A 20,503-nucleotide genomic window follows, 5' to 3' on the forward strand; every position below is an offset into this window, starting at 1 on the left:
CAAGGCTCGCGAGGGCAGCTTCGAGGTACGCCGCCTCGCGGACGACCTGAATGGGTGCGCATATTCGTTGCATTTCTGCGCGGAATAGGCCCCAGTCGGTCCGCCGCTTGGCAACGGTGTCCTCGCCGCGACGCTTATCTCCTAGAGTTAGGAGAATAGGAGCATGGTTAGTCGCCCCCTCGTAGTGCGTCGCCAGGTCGGCGGCCATCGGTATTGCCCTGAGCAAAGCGATATCCAACACGTCTGGTCTTCCAACTGCACCGTAGTACGTCGGTCCATCGGGTCTATACGCTGCAACGTCCTCGTGGTTCTGCAAGAATTGCAGTAGCACCCTACCATGCGTACCGGTGTGAAAACAGCAGCCAAAATTGGCAGCTCAATTCTACGGAAACAGCCGAGTCCTCATAGGCGTCGTAGTTAGCAAAGTGGGGGCATGGGAATTGTCAGTGGTGCGAGCGTCCGCAGGATCATTGAATGTGAGTCGCAATTTTAAACTTTGAAAGTATCTATAGCGTCAGAAAGTGTTTTTATGGCATAACACCGCATTTAACATAAACGTAAGAAAGTATAGAGCTAAGACACCCTATCTTTAAAAATTATTATGATGCCATTGACATGTAGCTAATTCAGAATAATGTAGTACAAGTAAAATAGCATTGCATTATATAGCATAAGAAAAATCAATCAAAATCGTGTTGCTCAATGCTCATAAAGCACCACTGTCAGGCCGTCAGAGGGATGAAAACACCCCATCCTGAAAAATAAATCATTTCTAACTCCGATATTACTCATACTGCCTGGGTCAAATTAATACGGGATGAAAAGGAACTTAATATAAGTAGAATAACATAGACGCCAATTGCTACGAGGCCGTCAGAGGGATGAAAACACCCCATATTGAAAAATAAATAATTTCTAACTCCGATATTAGTCATACTGTCAGGATGAAATTAATACGACATAAAAAAGAACTTAATACAAGTAGATTAGCACAGACCCCGATCGCTACCAGGCCGTCAGAGGGATGAAAACATCACATATTGAAAAATAAATAATTTCTAACTCTGATATTACTCATACTGCCAGGATGAAATTAATNATGAGCAATGCTGAAATTACAACACGCATCTTATTCGTCGCCTAAAAAAATATAGTTTCACAAATTTTCAAGTTCCTAACCTGCATATTTTCAGAATAACCGCAAAAAACCATTTAAAATTTTAACTTTCAACACCCTGTATTTCCGAAACTATCAACTTTCGGATAAGGCATGTTTGCGCCAATGGTCACCATTTCACGTGTAGTATCTTCAGCTTTCACCCTGTACAGTTAGTTCTACTTGCCAAATTGCTATCATTTTCTAATTTATTTTTGATAACGTTCCATGTTTTATCTACTGGTATATTAGTGAATAGACTAACCACATCAAAACTCACCATTGACTGACTAATATTAAAATTATTTAAAGAAAGTTATTTTTCTCTTATCTCCCTTGTGAAGGAGGTTGTGGTAATCATGCGACCTGAAACGCACCGTCAAAAGTTATATAAATCTTGTTCACTTTTATATTTTTAGTAGTACAAATTTTCATCTATGACATTCATTTGTTAAAACGTTTTTTTAGGAAATAAATGATTTTCAACGAAATAATTTATTGACATTCAGCAACAGCGACATTTCGACCAACAGATACAAAGATACATGCTTTAGTTTATTCATCGATTCTTGGTAACCAAGCCTGCGGGTCCTCTAGCCAGACCCCCTTGTCCTCCGGGTACTATCCTGAACGGGGTAAAACCCAGCTCTCCTCTTGGAATTCCATACTGAACCAGTTTCTCTTCATACATTTCCAATAGATCGTCATGGGCCTTACACACTCTGGCCAGCTCGTACTGCAAGTCGCTGATCGTTGCGTTTTTCTTGGCTAGAATTTCCTGAAATTGAAAAATATTAAATTAACATCCTGTATATCAGGCCTTGAATTGAAATACAAATAGTATGAGGAGAAGGAGTGTTTTATGGATCCATTTTTTTTAAATTTATTAAATCGAATGAAGAGATAACGATGACGTTATTTAATTACAATTTTATCTCCTCGAATACATAACCAGAGCATGCAAATATTTAAAATACATAAAAGAGTCATAAATCGCCTCGTTTTTACTGTTTCATCTATTAAACGTTTTAAAATAAATTTATATCGATCGCAACGCACTGTAATTCCAATAACAATTTACTTACGGGTACTTCAAAGCAGCAGTAGCTTTCTATTTACTGATTTACAGTGTCTTGTATTAAAACGTTTAAATGTTACGAAAAGAAGTATGCAAATTGTTTCGTCAAGAAAATTATGTATGTAGCTGATTCTTTAACAAAATATAAGCAAAATTAGTTCATATTAAAGTACTTTTATCGAAAATTGTCATAAAATGTTCACATTATAATTCTTAAGTGTCCTTACTATATTTTCAAACTGCCAAAACACTACCGTTAATTACATTGAAAAAGACTTATTCTAGAACAAAAATGGTATATACATTATATTACAAGTGAGTGAAATAAGCTACTATAAACAAGATGTGTGACGCATGCTTGAGTGTAACAACTTCTTATGTGTTTATGATGGCATTTCACTCTCACATTTGATATATGATATCTTTTCCAACAGTTGTAGTTTTTTAAAGTCAAACAAACTTAAAAAGTCAAGCAGTCAAATCTTGATTGTCAATGTCGATCGTCATGGATAGCGGTTGATAACAAATTTTCTGATTTTCATTTTTATGTGCGTGTAGAACGTGGTTGGAGTGTGCCAGAAAATATTCGATAAAAAGCCGAAGCTGCATCTTTGGGGTTATAAAATCTAAAGAAAAATTACTACAAGAAGTATTTGTTATTCAAAGCTTGGAAAACAGAAGATACAGCGCAAATAATCTCGAAAATTTTATGGCATATTTTTTACAAAAGGTAGTTTATCAAATTATTGACGTTTTACTATATTATTGTTTTATGTTTAACTGGTTCATCTCCTATTCACAAAAACTCGCAAGGATTGGTCTTTCACGATTTTGTGTGATGATTTTGGCTTTAAACCAAAAACCAAAGAAGAAAGTTTGGGTCTGCAGAAAACAATACCAACTGACTGTTTCTCAACTACCGACAAGGAGAATGTAGCGTTCGACACTTTCGGAAAAATACCTACAAATATTGCCAGATTTCGAATCTGGAAAATCCAGAAACACATATCGGTCCTTCATTTCGCATATAGGCTATTTTGAAGTATTTTGGAGGTTAGAAAAATAACAAAGTAGCTGAAGGATATGTCGAAGATTCTCTTCAACAGAAAATCAAGATTGGGAAGAAAATTTTGAACAACAATGCTAAAGCTACTTTATTGTTGCTTGATTTACTGTTACTGCTAACGCTGCCACCCCTTCTATTACTTATTCTACGATTATAGTAGCAAATATTAATAGAATGATGTCCCGCAAAGAAAATGTGCACCCTTATGTTAGTTTTGGTAGTGGAATCTGATTTCACAATGTAACTTTTAATTTCAATATAATAATTTAGTCTTTGGCCTAACCTAACCTATAAATATGTAGTTGATATTCATATCAACATTAGACAGTAGTAATCAATTCATCTACCAGAAAACGAATAAAATAAATGAGAATAATTAAAGGAATATTAAAACTAGCAATATCCCGTGTTAAAAAACGAAGCATCACCCTCAGTATCAATAACAGTATCGAAAAATTTTCTTTTTTTTTCACCAAAATAACATATCTAATGTTCGATTCGAAATCGTCACACTGATGATTTCTTTTGAGATTCTACAGATTTCAGTATCTACTGGCGGCCGTCGTACTTTTGTAGAATTTGAAATTTCAGTCTTTAATATTTTGCTTGGTCAAAGACCTTCATGTTTTACCGACATAATATGCTTTCATTTTTTGAAATTTCACACCTTTGAATACCTACCTCAAGTTTTTGATTAGATTTGGCAGGTGGTTTTTGGGCAGCAGCTGTCAGTTCGCCTATGATGGCCTCGCGGTGTTCAGCGACGTTGCTCAAAGTTTCTATGCGTTTCTGCAGCAGTATGTTTTTGACACCCGTCTTTTGCTGCACCTCCAATATGGCCTTAACGAATTTGTCGTGGAGTTCGTCCCTTTCTTCTTGGAGCTAAAACGAAATTTTCAAAATGAGCCCTAGTTTATGTACATTCCGAGATTTCCGACTTTTGCCGGATAAAGTTGCATAATATTTAGCAAAATGTTTCTTAAAAAATGATTGGGACCGAATAAATCCAGGAAAGATCTTTCCAAAGATATTTGTATTTAATTATATTTAATTTAATTGTTTGTGTTAGAACTGAATATTAGTTAGTTCAGTACACACCTTTCCAAATCTCAATTCTAACGCATCGTATGCCCATTGGACGTTTCCTAGTTCTTTGCTGGTTTCGAGCAGTTTTGCTTTCGTGTTCTAAAACAGATGAATATAGTCGTATTTTGTTTTTTAATGAAATTTTGGAACTTACAGCTAGGGATATTTTATCCTTTTCGTAATTTTGTAATTGCCTTTTGTATTCCTGGACATCAGCTTGCGCCTGTTGCAGAGGAATGGTCAGTCTTTTATTCTCAGCATTCAGATCTGCCACTTGTTTGGTCATTCTCTCGTTTTGTTTCCGTAACACTTCCATTTGATCCTAAAAAGATTTCAGCATGGTTCACAAGGATACAATACTTCTCTCGCATACGATTATGATGTAGTTGTTTTGAGTAGAACCTGGTGGTATCCTTTTCTTGATAAAAACGTGGTTGGATTTACTAGAGATCAGCGATGTTGATAAATTGTATTTTAGGAATTAAAATTCACATCCACAATAATAGTACATTGTGTAACGAGTGGGGAAAAGTTGTCAATAGCGCCACGCGGACGCAGTTGACGCACGAGCGAAGTGAGTGCGGAAAGTGCCCAAGTGGCGCTATGGCAACTTTTCCGAACGAGTTGCACATACTATTTTCTATCACAAGTGCGAGTCGTTATGGGACCTATAGTATAGGGGGTTACAGATAGTACAACATCGCGCTGTTGTACTATCTAGCACTTTCCGTGCACCTAACCCCCTATAGCCTATACTATAGGTCCCATAGCGAGCACGCGTGATAGAAATATATTAATTCCACTATCATATATTTTCCATCGAATGAGAGTGCGTCCCTTTATGAGTTTGTTTTTGAATGTACTTGTGGCGGTTTTGATCTTCAAGATGACAATGTACCTATTGATTAATTTAGATGACTTATATAACATATATAAATTATGTAGGTAATAGACATTTTACTGATAAATATGTTGAACGTCTGAACAATTTAAACCTCAATCAATAAAGTTTTGCCCTATAAAAATTTTTGATAGTACGCTTCCCTACGGAGATACAGGGTGTTAAAAGTTTCAAATATTTATATTATTTTTCCTGTAACTTCACTGGCAAAAAAGATTGAGCGATAAAATTTGGGGGATGACATTTTTTTAGTAGGGGCTATTTTTTCATGGATAACTTATTCCAAAATATACTTCAGTGGCGCAGTTATTGGAAGAGTAGGGGACCTTTTTCGAAAAAAAAAAAATCGTAGGCCACAGGGTTTTTTAAATAATTTTAAGTGTTTTTTAAAATGTACAATCAATTTGTGGCAATAAAGTATGTTTGTAAAGTATTCCTAAAATTTGCTGGTCTTTAGATAATTGGGAAATCAAATAAGAAGATAGTATCTATCTAAGTATCTACATTGCTAAATGTGTAACAATAAATTCAGTACCTAATATTTTTGAGAGATTTCAAAACACTACACAAATTTTATCACTCAATCTTTCTTGCCAGTGACGTTACAGGAAAAATAATATAAATATTTGAAATTTTTAACACCCTGTATCTCCTTCAACGGTAAAATAAGCCATTAAAGTTTGGCTAAAGTAATCATTTACATCCTGTATAAAACAGTGAGAGCATTAATTCGATAGAATTTTTAGAAAAATTTTGAATTTATTTCAATTAGCTTACTAGCTTTAAAATAAAGTAAAACCTTTTTAGTCCGGTCAAAATAGACATTTCAAATAACGAAAATTCCGCCAGAGCTAAATTTTGGTGGGGACCATGGGTACACCATTAGAAATAAAGTGTCAAAAGTCCCCATCGATCCCATGTGTGCTAAAAAAGTTATTCGGGGTCAAAGGTCAAAATTTGAGGTTTTTTGGATTTTTTTCGAAAAAATCAAAATATCAAAAAAGTAGACCAGACAAAAATTATAGATATTAAAATTATCTACAAAAATATATCTATATAATCAATTTTTTTTTGGAGCTCCATAAACAGCAAGAAGAAAGCGAATTCTTTTTGTGATTATTGTTTGAGGTGAAGAATCAATTTCTGTAAATAATTTAGCGCAATCAATCAAATCTTTTTTTTTAAATAATTTTAATACTGATGTTTTACCCCTTCTGAACATTGCTGATGTAGTATCGCAGCCGGTTATCGCATGTAAAAATAAGATATGGTTTTGGCATTTTGGACAAGCAGGTAAACTTTTTGAAGAACATATTTCTGTTCGCTGTTGAGCCTTTCCAAGTTTTACAAAGTATATAATTTTATCAATTGGAGTCCTTGCAGTGAGTAGTAATAATAAGTCAACATCTTCACCAACTACAATAGTTGTATTTGTTCCATTAAATTGTTCTATTGCTGTTTCAATTATAAGGATATCTGCGTCATTTTGAATAAGGGACTGAGTTTCTTTTGAATGTATAATCTCAGAATAGTATAGTTTATACACATAAGAGATACAAATAGGCATTTTTACTTGTATTAAGTGCCTGACTATGTATATACGTGGCATATACAGGGTAGCCCATCGAAAACGTACCGCAAGGCATTACAGGGTAGTAATGAACATTTCGGCAAAATAAAAAAAACAGGTAAAGTTTGCTTCTGAGGGGGACAACTTTTGGCGCAAAAAGCATAGCAAAATCTTCAACCCCCTATGTGGGGGTGCCATCCCCCAAATTTTTTTAAATGGGAATGGGGTCAAGTAGGGGGTCATTAGAAAGGGCTTTTAATTCTCTATACATCGATTCTTACTTTTTNACTCCGATATTACTCATACTGCCAGGATGAAATTAATACGGCATAAAAAGGAACTTAATACAAGTAGAATAGTACAAACGTCAATCGCTACCAGGCCGTCAGAGGGATGAAAGCACCCCTTATCGAAAAATAAATAATTTCTAACTCCGATATTACTCATACTGCCAGGATGAAATTAATACGGCATAAAAAGGAACTTAATACAAGTAGAATAAATAGCACAGACCCCGATCGCTACCAGGCCGTCAGAGGGATGAAAACACCCCTTATCGAAAAATAAATAATTTCTAACTCCGATATTACTCATACTGTCAGGATGAAATTAATACGGCATAAAAAGGAACTTAATACAAGTAGATTAGCACAGACCCCGATCGCTACCAGGCCGTCAGAGGGATGAAAACACCCCTTATCGAAAAATAAATCTAACTCCGATATTACTCATACTGCCAGGATGAAATTAATATGGCATAAAAAAGAACTTAACACAAGTAGAATTGCACAGACGTCAATCGCTACCAGGCCGTCAGAGGGATGAAAACGTCCCATATCGAAAAATAAATAATTTCTACCCCGCTATTACTACGATATTACTCATACTAAAATTGGTCTCTTCAATTTTTTCCGTAGGATGAACCGTTTTTGAGGAAAAAATAAAGCATGTTATTGTAGGTTTTGTTAATATTTTAATTAAAGTTGCAAGTAGAAATATTCGGATCACCTCAAAAAATGCTTTATCCCTCCAAAGCATTGTAACGGTTCATATTTACCGGTATTAGAAATTAAAAATTATCAAGGGTCACAATGTATAGGCAATTCTGAATACATCGAAATAAAGTAGTAATGGAATTCATTAGGCGAGGAACTAAGAGTTTTTAGTGGAAAAAAAAATGATGGCAAAAAAGGATGGGTGAAGTCGGCAAGGCACGGAAAGTATAGAAAGGTTATTTGTATGAAAGCCGTTATTAACAATTAACGAAATCTTTACTTATAAGATGTAAGGTTTTTTGTCTCTATACAACTGGTACATAAGTACATGAATTTATTGTATACGGGGCGTTGCCTCCCTTGTCACCTTGTCAGCCGGCTACCAAATTTGAAGCGAGTTGCGTCATGTACCTGTCCGAATTGCTGATGTACTTGCCCTACATGGTTTATATACCGCTTTAGACGCCATTTCGTTCCCGCCCTGGATGGTTGATGCACTTATACTTACCCTAGATGGTTCATCTACCGTACTAGACAACATTTCGAACTTTCTGTGAGCACCATTATGTAAAATGCCCGTGTCTGTATTGATAACCATATATCCGTGAGATACAAAAGGTAATGCTGTTAAACCATTGCTGGGAATCCATCGTGAGTAGAAAGCCTTTTCTTGACAATCTATCTAATAAGGAACGCAAGGATTTAATAACAATATTCATAACATTCCATATATTACTTTGTTTTCTATATTTTTGTTAACCTGAATAAAATTAAGATATTTATATGTAAGCCCGGAACAGCTGTTCGAGAGGTAACGGTTATGATTATTTAACCATATCCAATTGGAACTAAACCCTAAAATTTAAGTAATATAGAAATTAACATTAGTTTTATTTATAATATACAGTATATTAATAATTCACCTACCTGCTCTATTTGCTGAATTTTTGTAAAATTTCACTTTTAACGATTCAGCTAAGTTAAAATTTGTTTTAATACTAACAATTCTAATATTAAACCTTACGTTGTATCTTTGAACAATCATTCATTAATGTAGGGTATCTACATTATTATTATGTATTATTTTTGCGTTTTTGCATTAATTTCGCACTAGTACCTACTTACCTGTTTGGAATTCATATCTGTTGGTAACATGATTACGTCCAATTGTCATTTATACACTAATGGTAGAATTTATACACTTTAATATTAATTATACATACATTTACTAACATTTTGGCCATTTTAAGTCTTATTTTTCCCCCTCCTCGTCAACCACTGTTGACTGGCGCCCACTAGTAGTTTTGCATCGTTACATCTTAAAGCTATAATTATTTTTTTACGCTTACCCATGCTTTTGCTTCCACAATAAATGAGCTGCCGTGCACGTAACAGTAACTTTGAGGCGATTAAATTTTTTTAGTTTTTAGTATAACCATATAACCGGTTTACGACCGAAGGTACGTCACAGCATATTCCAAATTTCGAGTCAATATTTTAAAACTCATTGAAATAATTAATAGAAATAAATAAAAAAGTTAAATTTAAACACTGTATCTCGGAAACGGGGCATATTTCGACCTACATTTATATGAACTTTTTTTCACAAAATAACTTACTACTACTACTTACTTAAGCGGCTATTACTACCAAGCCATTAGATCGTTAAAAACGCCATATTATAAAATATATCTAATTTCTATCTCGGAAATTTAGGTACAACAACAACAAGGGCGATGGTGCTCGTGACGGCATCACGGCGGATGCATCTAGTTACGCATTAATATCTTCATTTAAAAATATATGTAGTTTATTTTTAATTAATACTGTCGGCAGATGCTGCACATACCGTTTTTTGATGAAAATCGTCCCTCTTAAGGCAATACACGCAATGTATATATCTTCTACAAAACCTACACGTTATATAATCGTTCTGCGAACAGTTTTTTGCGCAAAGTAAACATTTTGTTTTCATCAGGTTTGATTTGCGGAGAATCAGTTGTTTTATGTATATTCTATATTTTTCCATGTTGCAGTAATCCGTTAATTTTCTATTATTAATGATTTGTTGAAAATAATACAATATAAATGCACCGCATTTATATCCGTCTGTCTGAATTAAATGATCGTATATTTTTAGTTTTATGTTGTCGCAGTTAATCGGACGATTTAACATATTACTGTGTAGTAAAAGGAATTTTTTAAATTTTTTGAAATAAATTTCCGTTTGGACTTTATTGCTTCCCATTGGATTAATAAAACTATAGACTCCTTTATCAAAGTCCATTATGTTCAGGCACCAGTGATTTTTATTAACTAATATTGGCATAGCTACTAAAGAAGATTGGAAATTTATACGTTGTATAAAGTCCGCAGGAAAATTATCATATGTAAATATAATAGTGGGTCATTTCTTCTGGTATGATTTGAAATACATTGTTTACGTTTAATAAATTTAGGGCTATATCAATTACAAAATTTACAATCCACGTTGTCCCGTTCAACGATACAAAGTCCGAACATAAAATTTCCTTTATGCAACAGTCTATATTTTCAAAAACTACAACTGTATAATCTCTCATGTCCGGCAAAGTCTTATAATATTGGTGATCATCTACCAGTCCATTATCTAAGAAAACCATATTTTTAAGAGTGGTCCATTTACGGTCGAAATTATTTAGAGTTTTATGTGGTTCCGCAATTTTGGGAAGACAATACAACAGGTAAAATTCTTTTAACCTTTCAAACATATTGTCCCAAAATTGATGGCATCTTAATATTCGTTCGATGTGGATATCGTTGTTAGTGTAAACGACAAAATCACACCAAGGATGGTTCGTTATCTCTAATACGCCTTGAATTTGAAAATAGTAATTATGATGCTTTTTTAACTTCCCTTCATCATCGAGGTACTCAAGATTGGCGCTTTTAATACTTCCCTGATGTCTTAATCTGTAGGGACATTTAATTTCCACAATCCCATCACTGTTGATTAATCCGTCCGGAGATGCCGCTAAATATGGATGGTGTGGATGAATAATCATCCCTGATTTTTGGTAATCGCATCCTGTCAGGTCGATGTATTTTTCTACAGCCTTTTTTTCGTTTACAATCCCGTATCTCATAGCTGGAGTTGTTACTTTTTTATCAGATAATAAATAGTTGACAATATTTAATTTAGCCTTATGAGATTTGGCTTTGCAAATGCGCCCAAAGTTCGAGGCCGTTAATCTTTTTTTCTTTCTGTCTGCCAGAGAACGCTTAAACTTTGCTCTATTGTATTTTGTGCCATATGTAACCTTTGCTCTTCGGAAAGAATAAGTGCTCTCATATAGTTATTGAACTTTTCTTGCAAACCTGAATTTACTTCCATTTCTAATTTTTTCTTCTCCTCCTCGATGTCAAAAGGTTTTTCGCACTGCTTACAAATAAAATCGCCGCTGTAGCTTTTCTCTGTGGGAGACTCGCATTCCTGATGTATCCAATTGTCGCATTTGTCGCACTGCACCCAGTTAGTTGTTTGGTCTAGGGGGCCTCCTCCACGGTACAAGCATTTAGTAAACTCGTCTATTTTTATTTCATTAATATCGAAATCAGTAGAATATGGCGCAACATTGCTTACTTTTGGATCTTTGAGGAAGCTTCCAGAAAAGTGAGTTTTATAATTTCTATGCCTTTTTTCCAAGATTCCTGAGATGAATATTCATTATTCAAATCTTCACTGAATTCGTTTTCTCGGTTTTGTTTGGTTAAAGAATGTTTTCGTAAATCTAAAGACAATTCTTTGTACCAAGCTAATATCGACTCCCTATTTTTTCTTAAGAATCTGGAACATTTGAGGTTTCTTTCTTGATTTAATAAGTTATTTTTCAAATTTCCGAAATAATTTTCAACATATGCGTTGCTGAACCTATCAACGCCGTAAACTTGCCTTATTAAAAGTGCACTCCATAACGGACACAAAGGCATATATTTCTCTATAATTAATTTTAAAACTTTGGGGTTATAGATTTTATTAATTTCTTTAGAGCTTTGCGAACTAAATTGAACTGGTAAAAGAGAGGTGAAATGTTTGTAAAATGGGCTAGATTTAATCAAACTCACATTATCATCAATCTCATTTTTGGCGGACGCCGGCATTTGAATATTTTCCCCTTTAATGAATTCGGCTTCCATATTTTCATCGCTGTTGCACAATGACAAAAGGTTATGGTATGCGTCAATCGTAGCAGAATTATTGTTTCGTTCGCCAAGTAACACGGCCACGTAGTAGAACCACCTCTCTATTTGTTTGAAATCTTTCATAGTGATACATTTACCAATTACTTGTTTAATGAATAGTACCCTGAAGGTATCCTCATAAGCATCTTTTAGGTCTCTAGATATCATCTTCATGAAATGAGCGCAACACAGATGAATAGTAATAAATGTATTAGGTAAATTAACACCCCCACAAATTATTGCATAGGCCGTTTCTAAATATTCTGATAAAGTTTTTCTGTTCAATGCTTTCGTTAACCCGTGTAAATTGGCGAAGCTAAAATCTGTTACTATACTATGAAACGATGGCCAGTGTCGCCTTTCTTCACAGAAGCTTCGAAAATCGTACATTAAATTAAAAATAGAAGTGGAATTGTGAACTTCCGAAATCATTTCAAATACTGGAATTATCCTTCCTGTTTGAGATGTTATTATAACTGCCGAATATAAATAAACTCGCGTTGCAGTCTGATATGGTTTTCTAATAATGCCACCAGTAGCATCAAAATATAACACAGGAAGTTTGTCACTAGTCTTTTGCCGGAACAAAATATATTCCTGTTCTTCGCTATAAATTTTAACATTGAACGGAACCGAAACTTGTTTTATGTATTCTGCATGTTCTAATTGCATCAATATTAAATCTAAGATGTCGTTTTTGTGCCAATGCCTCCGACTTGATCTTTCGTAAAGTCGAATCTGACTTGATACACTGTAAATTACCACATTTCAATAGTTCTCCTTTAGCTTCTAGGATTTTGTTTTTTTTATACTCGGACGGTTTTCTTTTAAGCAGCGCTTTCTTGACCAACGATCTTTCAATTCCTTTTACATAAGTCGCAACAATCCCTTTGTGGCAGAAATTTATAGAAGAAACAAAAACTGTTACGAAAATTTTAATAATACCCGATTCTAAATATTTGACACATTTAAATATTACGCTACATATTTTGCGGTACGATTTTTAAAATAATGTGGATAAAGCCTGCCATTTAGTTTACCTTCATTTATAATAGCTCCCCATTCGGCGTTTGTAATTATAAACGAACCTTCCTTTATATTACAATCTTTAAACTTAGATGGTGGTAAATTGATTTGATTTTTCGAGATATGTGGTATTCTTTTTTGTTCGTTGTTTACTGACAAATTTAATATACCATGAGGTACATTAGATTCCTCAGATGTTATATTGAATTCATACAATTGTTCTTCAGTAGAATATATATTTTTACTAGAATTATCAAGCTGTTTATCGTCCTCTAGCGATGTATATACATTCAGTTTATTAGTTTCATGTGTAAAGGATTTCTGAAAGCGGTCTATAGATTTTAATATAGGAGAAGGCATTGGTTCCTCCATCGTATTCTCCAATTTCATGTCATCTGATAAACTTTGATTAGGAGTGGATGTAATAACTTCCACGAATGGACAACCCTTATCAGTTGGTACGTGTGAATTACAAATGGTGTTGCTCTTTCCCAGCGATAGTTCAGAATCTTTAATCTTTTTTGGTTTAGTAGTCAAATATTTATAATAAAATTGTTTTGTGTTCTTCAAATTATTTTTTCTCTTGAAATATCTACACGCTTCCCCATATATAGAATCTGTGGGCCGATAAGAATGTATGCATCGCATATCAGTAAAATTTTTCTCTATATAGTCCCAAATATTATAATCTTCCGTCTTTTTGCGGATTTGTTCATTTTTTCCACGTAAGTAATTCTCAAAAAATACCTTATTCCTGTGAATCATGCGAAGTACCTTACTCGGATGACGCAAATATTTTGAATTTAATTTTACCGCAACACTAGTTATGAATTTATCCTTAGATGATAAATGCAAAATATCTTCGTATTTCATCATAGGAAAGTCAGAAGTCAGAATATTACCGATCTTATTTAAAATTTGTTCTGTATTCCTCTCAAAAACCATTTTGAATATGTTATAAACGTAAGAATCTGTAAATCGTATAAAAAATAAAATAGTAGCAAATTCAAAGTAAACAAAACCAGTTATTAAATTAATTAAGAAATTCTGCAATCCTTCAAATTGCTGTCACCAAAATTGTGACAAAAATAAAAAATTATTCTATTTAAAAGCAAACCTATAATAAAAATAAATATATAAGTATTTACAGCAAAAGGTTAATATACATATTATAAACGAAAAGTAAACAAAAGCGTATTCTATTGAATAAAGAAAATAAAACAATGGCACAACCGCCTTCAACTATTTCGAAAAATTAGAAAATTCTAATCCTTCAAATAGCAAAAACAAGAGATTATATATATGTATAGAGCAAAAGCAAATCAGATAACTCAACAACACACAGGCAGCAGATCGCAAGCGATATCTGTACGAACCGTTCAGCGCTGAAAGTCGATGCCGCGCGGCGGTCGGACTAGAGGTACCTTGAATTAAATCTACATTTTTCGCTAACTAATGATGTTCCATATCTCCGTTACTATGGGTCGGACAAAAATATTTATTTGAAGAAAAATATTTACTTCAATGTTACTAAAGTACATGTGAAAGATAAATGCCCTACGCCACTGTAAAATTAATGTTTATCGTAATTTTTTTTCATAAGTTTCCATATTAATGACATTAAAGTAAATATTTTTCTTCAAATAAATATTTTTGTCCGACCCATAGTAACGGAGATATGGAATATCATTAGTGTATGCCATATTAATTTCATCCTGGCAGTATGAGTAATATCGGAGTTAGAAATTATTTATTTTTCAATATGGGGTGTTTTCATCCCTCTGACGGTCTGGTAGCGATCGGGGTCTGTGCTATTCTACTTGTATTAAGTTCCTTTTTATGCCGTATTAATTTCGTCCTGGCAGTATGAGTAATAGCGGAGTTAGAAATTATTTATTTTTCGATAAGGGGTGTTTTCATCCCTCTGACGGCGTGGTAGCGGTCGGCATCTCTGCTATTTTACTTGCATTAAGTTCCTTTTTATGCCGTATTAATTTCATCCTGACAGTATGAGTAATATCGGAGTAGAAATTATTTATTTTTCAATGTGGGGTGTTTTCATCCCTTGACGGCCTGGTAGCGATCGGGGTCTGTGCTATTCTACCTGTATTAAGTTCNTTTGAAAAAATTTAGGGGATAGCACCCCCACTTAGGGGGTTGAAGATTTTGGTATGCTCTTTGAGACAAAAGTTGTCCCCCTCAGAAACAAATTTGACCTGTTTTTGGATTTTGCCGAAAAGTTCATTACTACCCTGTAATGCCTTGCGGTACGTTTTCGATGGGCTACCTTGTATGTGCATATCATTTAGAACGTGACTCCTTCAACTTTTAGAATCACGATATCTTAGGAATGGTGATTCGTAGAAAAAAAGTATAAGGACCATTTTTGTAGATAATTTTAATATCTATAATTTTTGTCAGGACTACGTTTTTGATAAAACTTACCGTTTTCGAAAAAAATCCAAAAAAACTCAAATTTTGATCTTTGACTCCGAATAACTCTTTTAGCACACATGGGAGGGATGGGGACTTTTGACACTTTATTTCTAATGGTCTGCCCAAGATCTCCACCAAAATTTAGCTCTGTCGGAATTTTCGTTATTTAACCACTATTTTTATGACTAATTTGACCGGACTATTTATATATTTACATACTAGAATATTGGATATTGCACTGTAAAAAAATTATCAGATATTATCTGATATACATTGATCAGTACGCATTACAAATCTCAGGAGGGAAGGTCAGGCTGATGTCATACTATCCTATCAAAAGCTTTTGCCATACTTGATAATGATATGTTACTGGATAAGTTGTTTTTTTATGGGTTGACACTAAATTTTATCAATTTTTTTCCAGTCTTACCTATCTCATTATATGTTCAGAACCGTGGATTAAAATAGGGTGAAGTGTATGCAACGTCAGGTGTACCTCAAGGCTCGGTCTTGAGGCCACTTTTGTTTAATTTATTTATAAATAACATCAGCTTGAATATTCACACAACACCCTGATGTATGCTGACGACTTAAAATTGTTCAAGGTGTACCGAAGACATAGCCGACAGCTTGGAATTACAGTTTAATCTAACAAGGATTAATACATGATGTAACTTCTTACCATTTAAAATTGAAAAGTGTTTTTGCATGTCATCTGCCAAAAAGATGCATTAGGACTGATACGATATTTTTAACAAAATATGAACAATTCAAGAGTTTGGGTCTTACGTTTAATTCCAAACTAACTTTTGGCACACGACACATTAATAACGTTACTATAAGTACCTATGTGAGGAATTATATTATTTAAATTTTAATACTTTGAGTTTGAGTGTTTGAATTATCACCGGTAAAGTGAACACAACGTATGAAGGTCGTGAGCAAGAAAATACCACGCCAAAAGGTGTCTTAAATAGGGAGGAAGACATTTTAGATCTTGTCGAGAAAACCCGAGCCACAGTACCCGCGATATTGCACGCGAGAGTGTCAAACACTACTGTGTGGCGTTTGTTACGGGAGAAGTTACTGTGCCTTTATCATGTACGTGTGCAGGCTGTGAATTCAAATTATTTTCAGCCGCAGACTGATTTTCAACAACCAGATTATACAAATACAGTTCTCTTCACAGATCGCTGCTTTACAAACGACGCAAAACTGAATTTTCATAACACTCACTATTGATGTGGTGCTAATCCTCATGACGTACATAGTTTCAGAAACAATTTTCAGCAAATGTGTCGTGTGGAGTTTTCGGTAAACTGTCCAAAAATGTGGAACAGGGGTGCATCAATAATAAAAACATACCTTTAAACTGCTAATCAGAGCCAGATTGTTCAAAGTGATGTCATTGTAATAATTTTTCATTTCGTTAAAGGCTTTATCGTGATGAGCAATTAGTTCGTTGATTTGGGAGTTCTTCCTTTCATCTATTTCTGCCAGTTCCATGCTGAAATGTAAAAAGAAATAGTGTTATCTTTCATTAATTATTATCATTGTAGAACTTACTTGTGTTTTGTGTTGAGCTCTGTCTTCAAGTCGCTGAATTTTTTCTCGTATTTCAGTTCGAGTTCCTTGGCCCTACACTCGAATTCGCCTCTGATTTTATTTATCTCTTCGCTATGTTGCTAGAAAAAAAAAAGGGAAAGCAATAGAGACGCAAGTTAAAAGTATCTGTTAATTTCCGTACAAGTTTTATTGTTCTTATTTGGTCCTGATGTGTTTGTTCTTGCTCCCTCGTCCAGCTTTTCAAATCTCTTTTGTCCTTGAGCAGTTCCCTTTCTTGGGCCGTGTAGTCGTCCTGGGCGTTTTTCAGGGACACCAATGCGTCAGCCTTGCATTCCGTTAAATTGTTTTGGTGTTCGTATTGCAGGTGCTTCACTTTTTGCTTGTAGAACTTCAGTTCTTCGTCGTTCTTTTCGGTCGATTCCTCGATTTGACGATCCTTGTTTCTAAGCATGAGAAAGACTGAATATTTAGGTCAAACGTAAAAGAGCAATTTTCGGATTAATGTTTGGGGGTTCCTTACCTTAGTTTTGCTCTTGCTTCTTCCAATTCGTTTCTAGTTATCTCCCAAAAGGTACGAATTTTGTCTCTTTCCAACTGAAAGAAGTTGCGTTCTTCGCGTTCCCTCTCATTTTCTTCTTTTATTCTGTGGCAAAATACTTCCAGTTGTTCTCTGGACATCTGGGTCGTGTCAACACCATCGATGATGGTTCCTAGAAGCAAAAATCTCTTAAACAGTTAAAAATTACCTAAATTATATACGTATATGTATGACCTGCTTTACATTTTCATCCTTTAACACAGCAAATTGATCGAGCAATTGGCCAAGTTGTAATGGTACTCGTATTACATAAATTGTGGTAAATTTCCTAGCCCAATTGACCAATACGTGGATTTAAATAATTTTTATTCGACAATGCTCAACATTTTTGTTACGGATTCATCGGATTTTATACAGGGTGTCCCTGAAGAGGATGACAACGCTTGACCACTTGGATGAAAATAATATCTACTATTTAGCATAGTTTACCTATATACAAAAGTGCACGCCTACTGAGATATAGCCTCCTAAATATAGAACAGATAACCTAGTTTTTTCACATAATTTGAAAACTGTTTTTCTTAGAAACTTCAAATTTGGTACACATACATTTTATATAAGAGTAATGTAAATAAAAAATTTGGTGAGAATACATACACAGGGTGTTCTCTAGTGCCTGTGCGCCACGGACTATCCCGTAACTTTTTTATGTGTACACCAGTGACGCCAGAATTTGTAATTTAAAAAATAAGCACTATTTTAGAAGATTTTTTGCCTTTTACAAAATTTTGATATCGTTTATGGATTTCGGGTACAATTGGCATATTTTACACATTGGGTTATTGCGTTTAGCGACAAAGGTTGGCTTTCAAAAAGTTTAGTTAATAGAGTATTACAAGGCCAGTTATTACATCCATTCCACCTTCAATTAGTTCAAGAACTTTTGCCTCCGTCTTGCTTTCAGTCAAAGTATTCAGTAACTCAGAAATAGAAACGATAATATCCACAAGAACATCCTGTTTACAGACGAAACTGCTTTTACTAGAATGGATATTTTTATTTCACATAATGAACATGTTTACTTATTGTGATGAAAATCCACATGGAATCAGTAAAAGATGGTTCCACCATGAATTTAAGATTAATGTTTAGGCTTGCTATTATTGGTAGTATTTTAATTGGTCCTGTTATGTTACCTGCTACATTGCACGCAAAAAATTATTTACAATTTCTCCAAAGGATATTACTCTAACTGCCTGAAGAGCTATCGACAACACTTCGAATGCTTTTCATGCATGATGGGGCCCTACCCTTATCGGTAAGACAATACTTAGAGTACTATCCTAACAGGTGGATAGATAGAGAAAATAATGCCCCTTTAAAATGGCCACCTCGATCCCCGGACCTAAACCCATGTAATTATTTCCTTTGGGGAGCGTTGAGGACCACAGTTTAACCGGTGTGAAAACAGCAGCCAAAATTGGCAGCTCAATTCTACGGAAACAGCCGAGTCCACATAGGCGTCGTAGTTAGCAAAGTGGGGGCATGGGAATTGTCCGTGGTGCGAGCGTCCGCAGGAACATTGAATGTGAGTCGCAATTTTAAACTTTGAAAGTCTCTATAACGTCAGAAAGAATTTTTATGGCATAACACCGCATTTAACATAAACGTAAGAAAGTATAGCGCCAAGACACCCTATCTTTAAAAATTATTATGATGCCATTGACATGTAGCTAATACAGAATAATAAAGTACAAGTCAAATAGCATTGGTTTATAAAGCATAAGAAAAATCAATAAAAATCGTGTTGCTCATAAAGCACCACTGTCAGGCCGTCAGAGGGATGAAAACACCCCATCCTGAAAAATAAATAATTTCTAACTCCGATATTACTCATACTGCCAGGATGAAATTAATACGGCACAAAAAGGAACTTAATACAAGTAGAATAGCACAGATGTCGATCGTTACCAGGCCGTCAGAGGGATGAAAACACCCCATATCGAAAAATAAATAATTTCTAACTCCGATATTACTTATACTGCCAGGATGAAATTAATACGGCATAAAAAGGAACTTAATGCAAGTAAAATAGCACAGATGCCGACCGCTACCAGGCCGTCAGAGGAATGAAAACACCCCTTAGCGAAAAATAAATAATTTCTAACACCGATATTACTCATACTGCCAGGATGAAATTAATAGGGCATTAAAAGGAACGCAATACAAGTAGAAAATCACAGACGTCGATCGACAGACCAGGCCGTCAGAGGGATGAAAACACCCCATATCGAAAAATAAATAATTTCTACTCCGATATTACAAATACTGCCAGGATGAAATTAATACGGCATAAAAAGGAACTTAATAGAAGTAGAATAGTACCTACGCCGATCGCTACCAGGCCGTCAGAGGGATGAACACACCCCATATTGAAAAATAAATAATTTCTAATTTCCATGTCACTCATACTGTCAGGGTCAAGTTAATATAACATATGGATTAACTTATTACATGTGTGGTGACCTATAAGCTAATCGCTAACAGACTGTCAGAAGGAGGTGAACACCATATAGTAAGCAGAACTCAATTGCTTACGTCGATATTACACTTTGTTCCAGGATTCAATTATAATAGCATAAAACGAAATATATTACAGGTAGAATGAGATATGTTGCATACAGCTACCAGGCCGTCAGAGAGATTAAAATACCTTGTATTAAAAAGTACCTAATTTCTAATTGAGAAACCTGTCGGAGAATCAAAACATCCTGTACTAAAAATAATATGAATACTTAATTTATACGTTCGAAATTACACGCAATGATACATCCTATTACATCGACTGCAATTGTAATATGTAT

At 34.6% G+C, this 20,503-nt stretch overlaps 1 protein-coding gene across 1 annotated transcript; it reads right to left on the minus strand.

Moving 5' to 3' along the window:
• Window positions 1–1,690: 1,690 nt before the first annotated feature.
• Window positions 1,691–17,800, minus strand: LOC108913402 (growth arrest-specific protein 8). The gene is made up of 8 exons (XM_018718950.1): window positions 17,622–17,800; window positions 17,283–17,544; window positions 17,102–17,220; window positions 16,901–17,042; window positions 4,541–4,708; window positions 4,399–4,485; window positions 3,982–4,182; window positions 1,691–1,934 (listed from the first exon to the last, which is right to left on the minus strand). Exons 1-8 carry the CDS (start codon window positions 17,777–17,779, stop codon window positions 1,716–1,718), a joined length of 1,356 nt encoding a protein of 451 aa, XP_018574466.1. The 5' UTR covers window positions 17,780–17,800; the 3' UTR covers window positions 1,691–1,715.
• Between the last annotated feature and the right edge of the window lie 2,703 nt (window positions 17,801–20,503).

This window comes from Anoplophora glabripennis, unplaced genomic scaffold (genome assembly GCF_000390285.2).
Source record: "Anoplophora glabripennis isolate ALB-LARVAE unplaced genomic scaffold, Agla_2.0 scaffold1093, whole genome shotgun sequence".
NCBI classification, from domain to species: Eukaryota; Metazoa; Arthropoda; class Insecta; order Coleoptera; family Cerambycidae; genus Anoplophora; species Anoplophora glabripennis.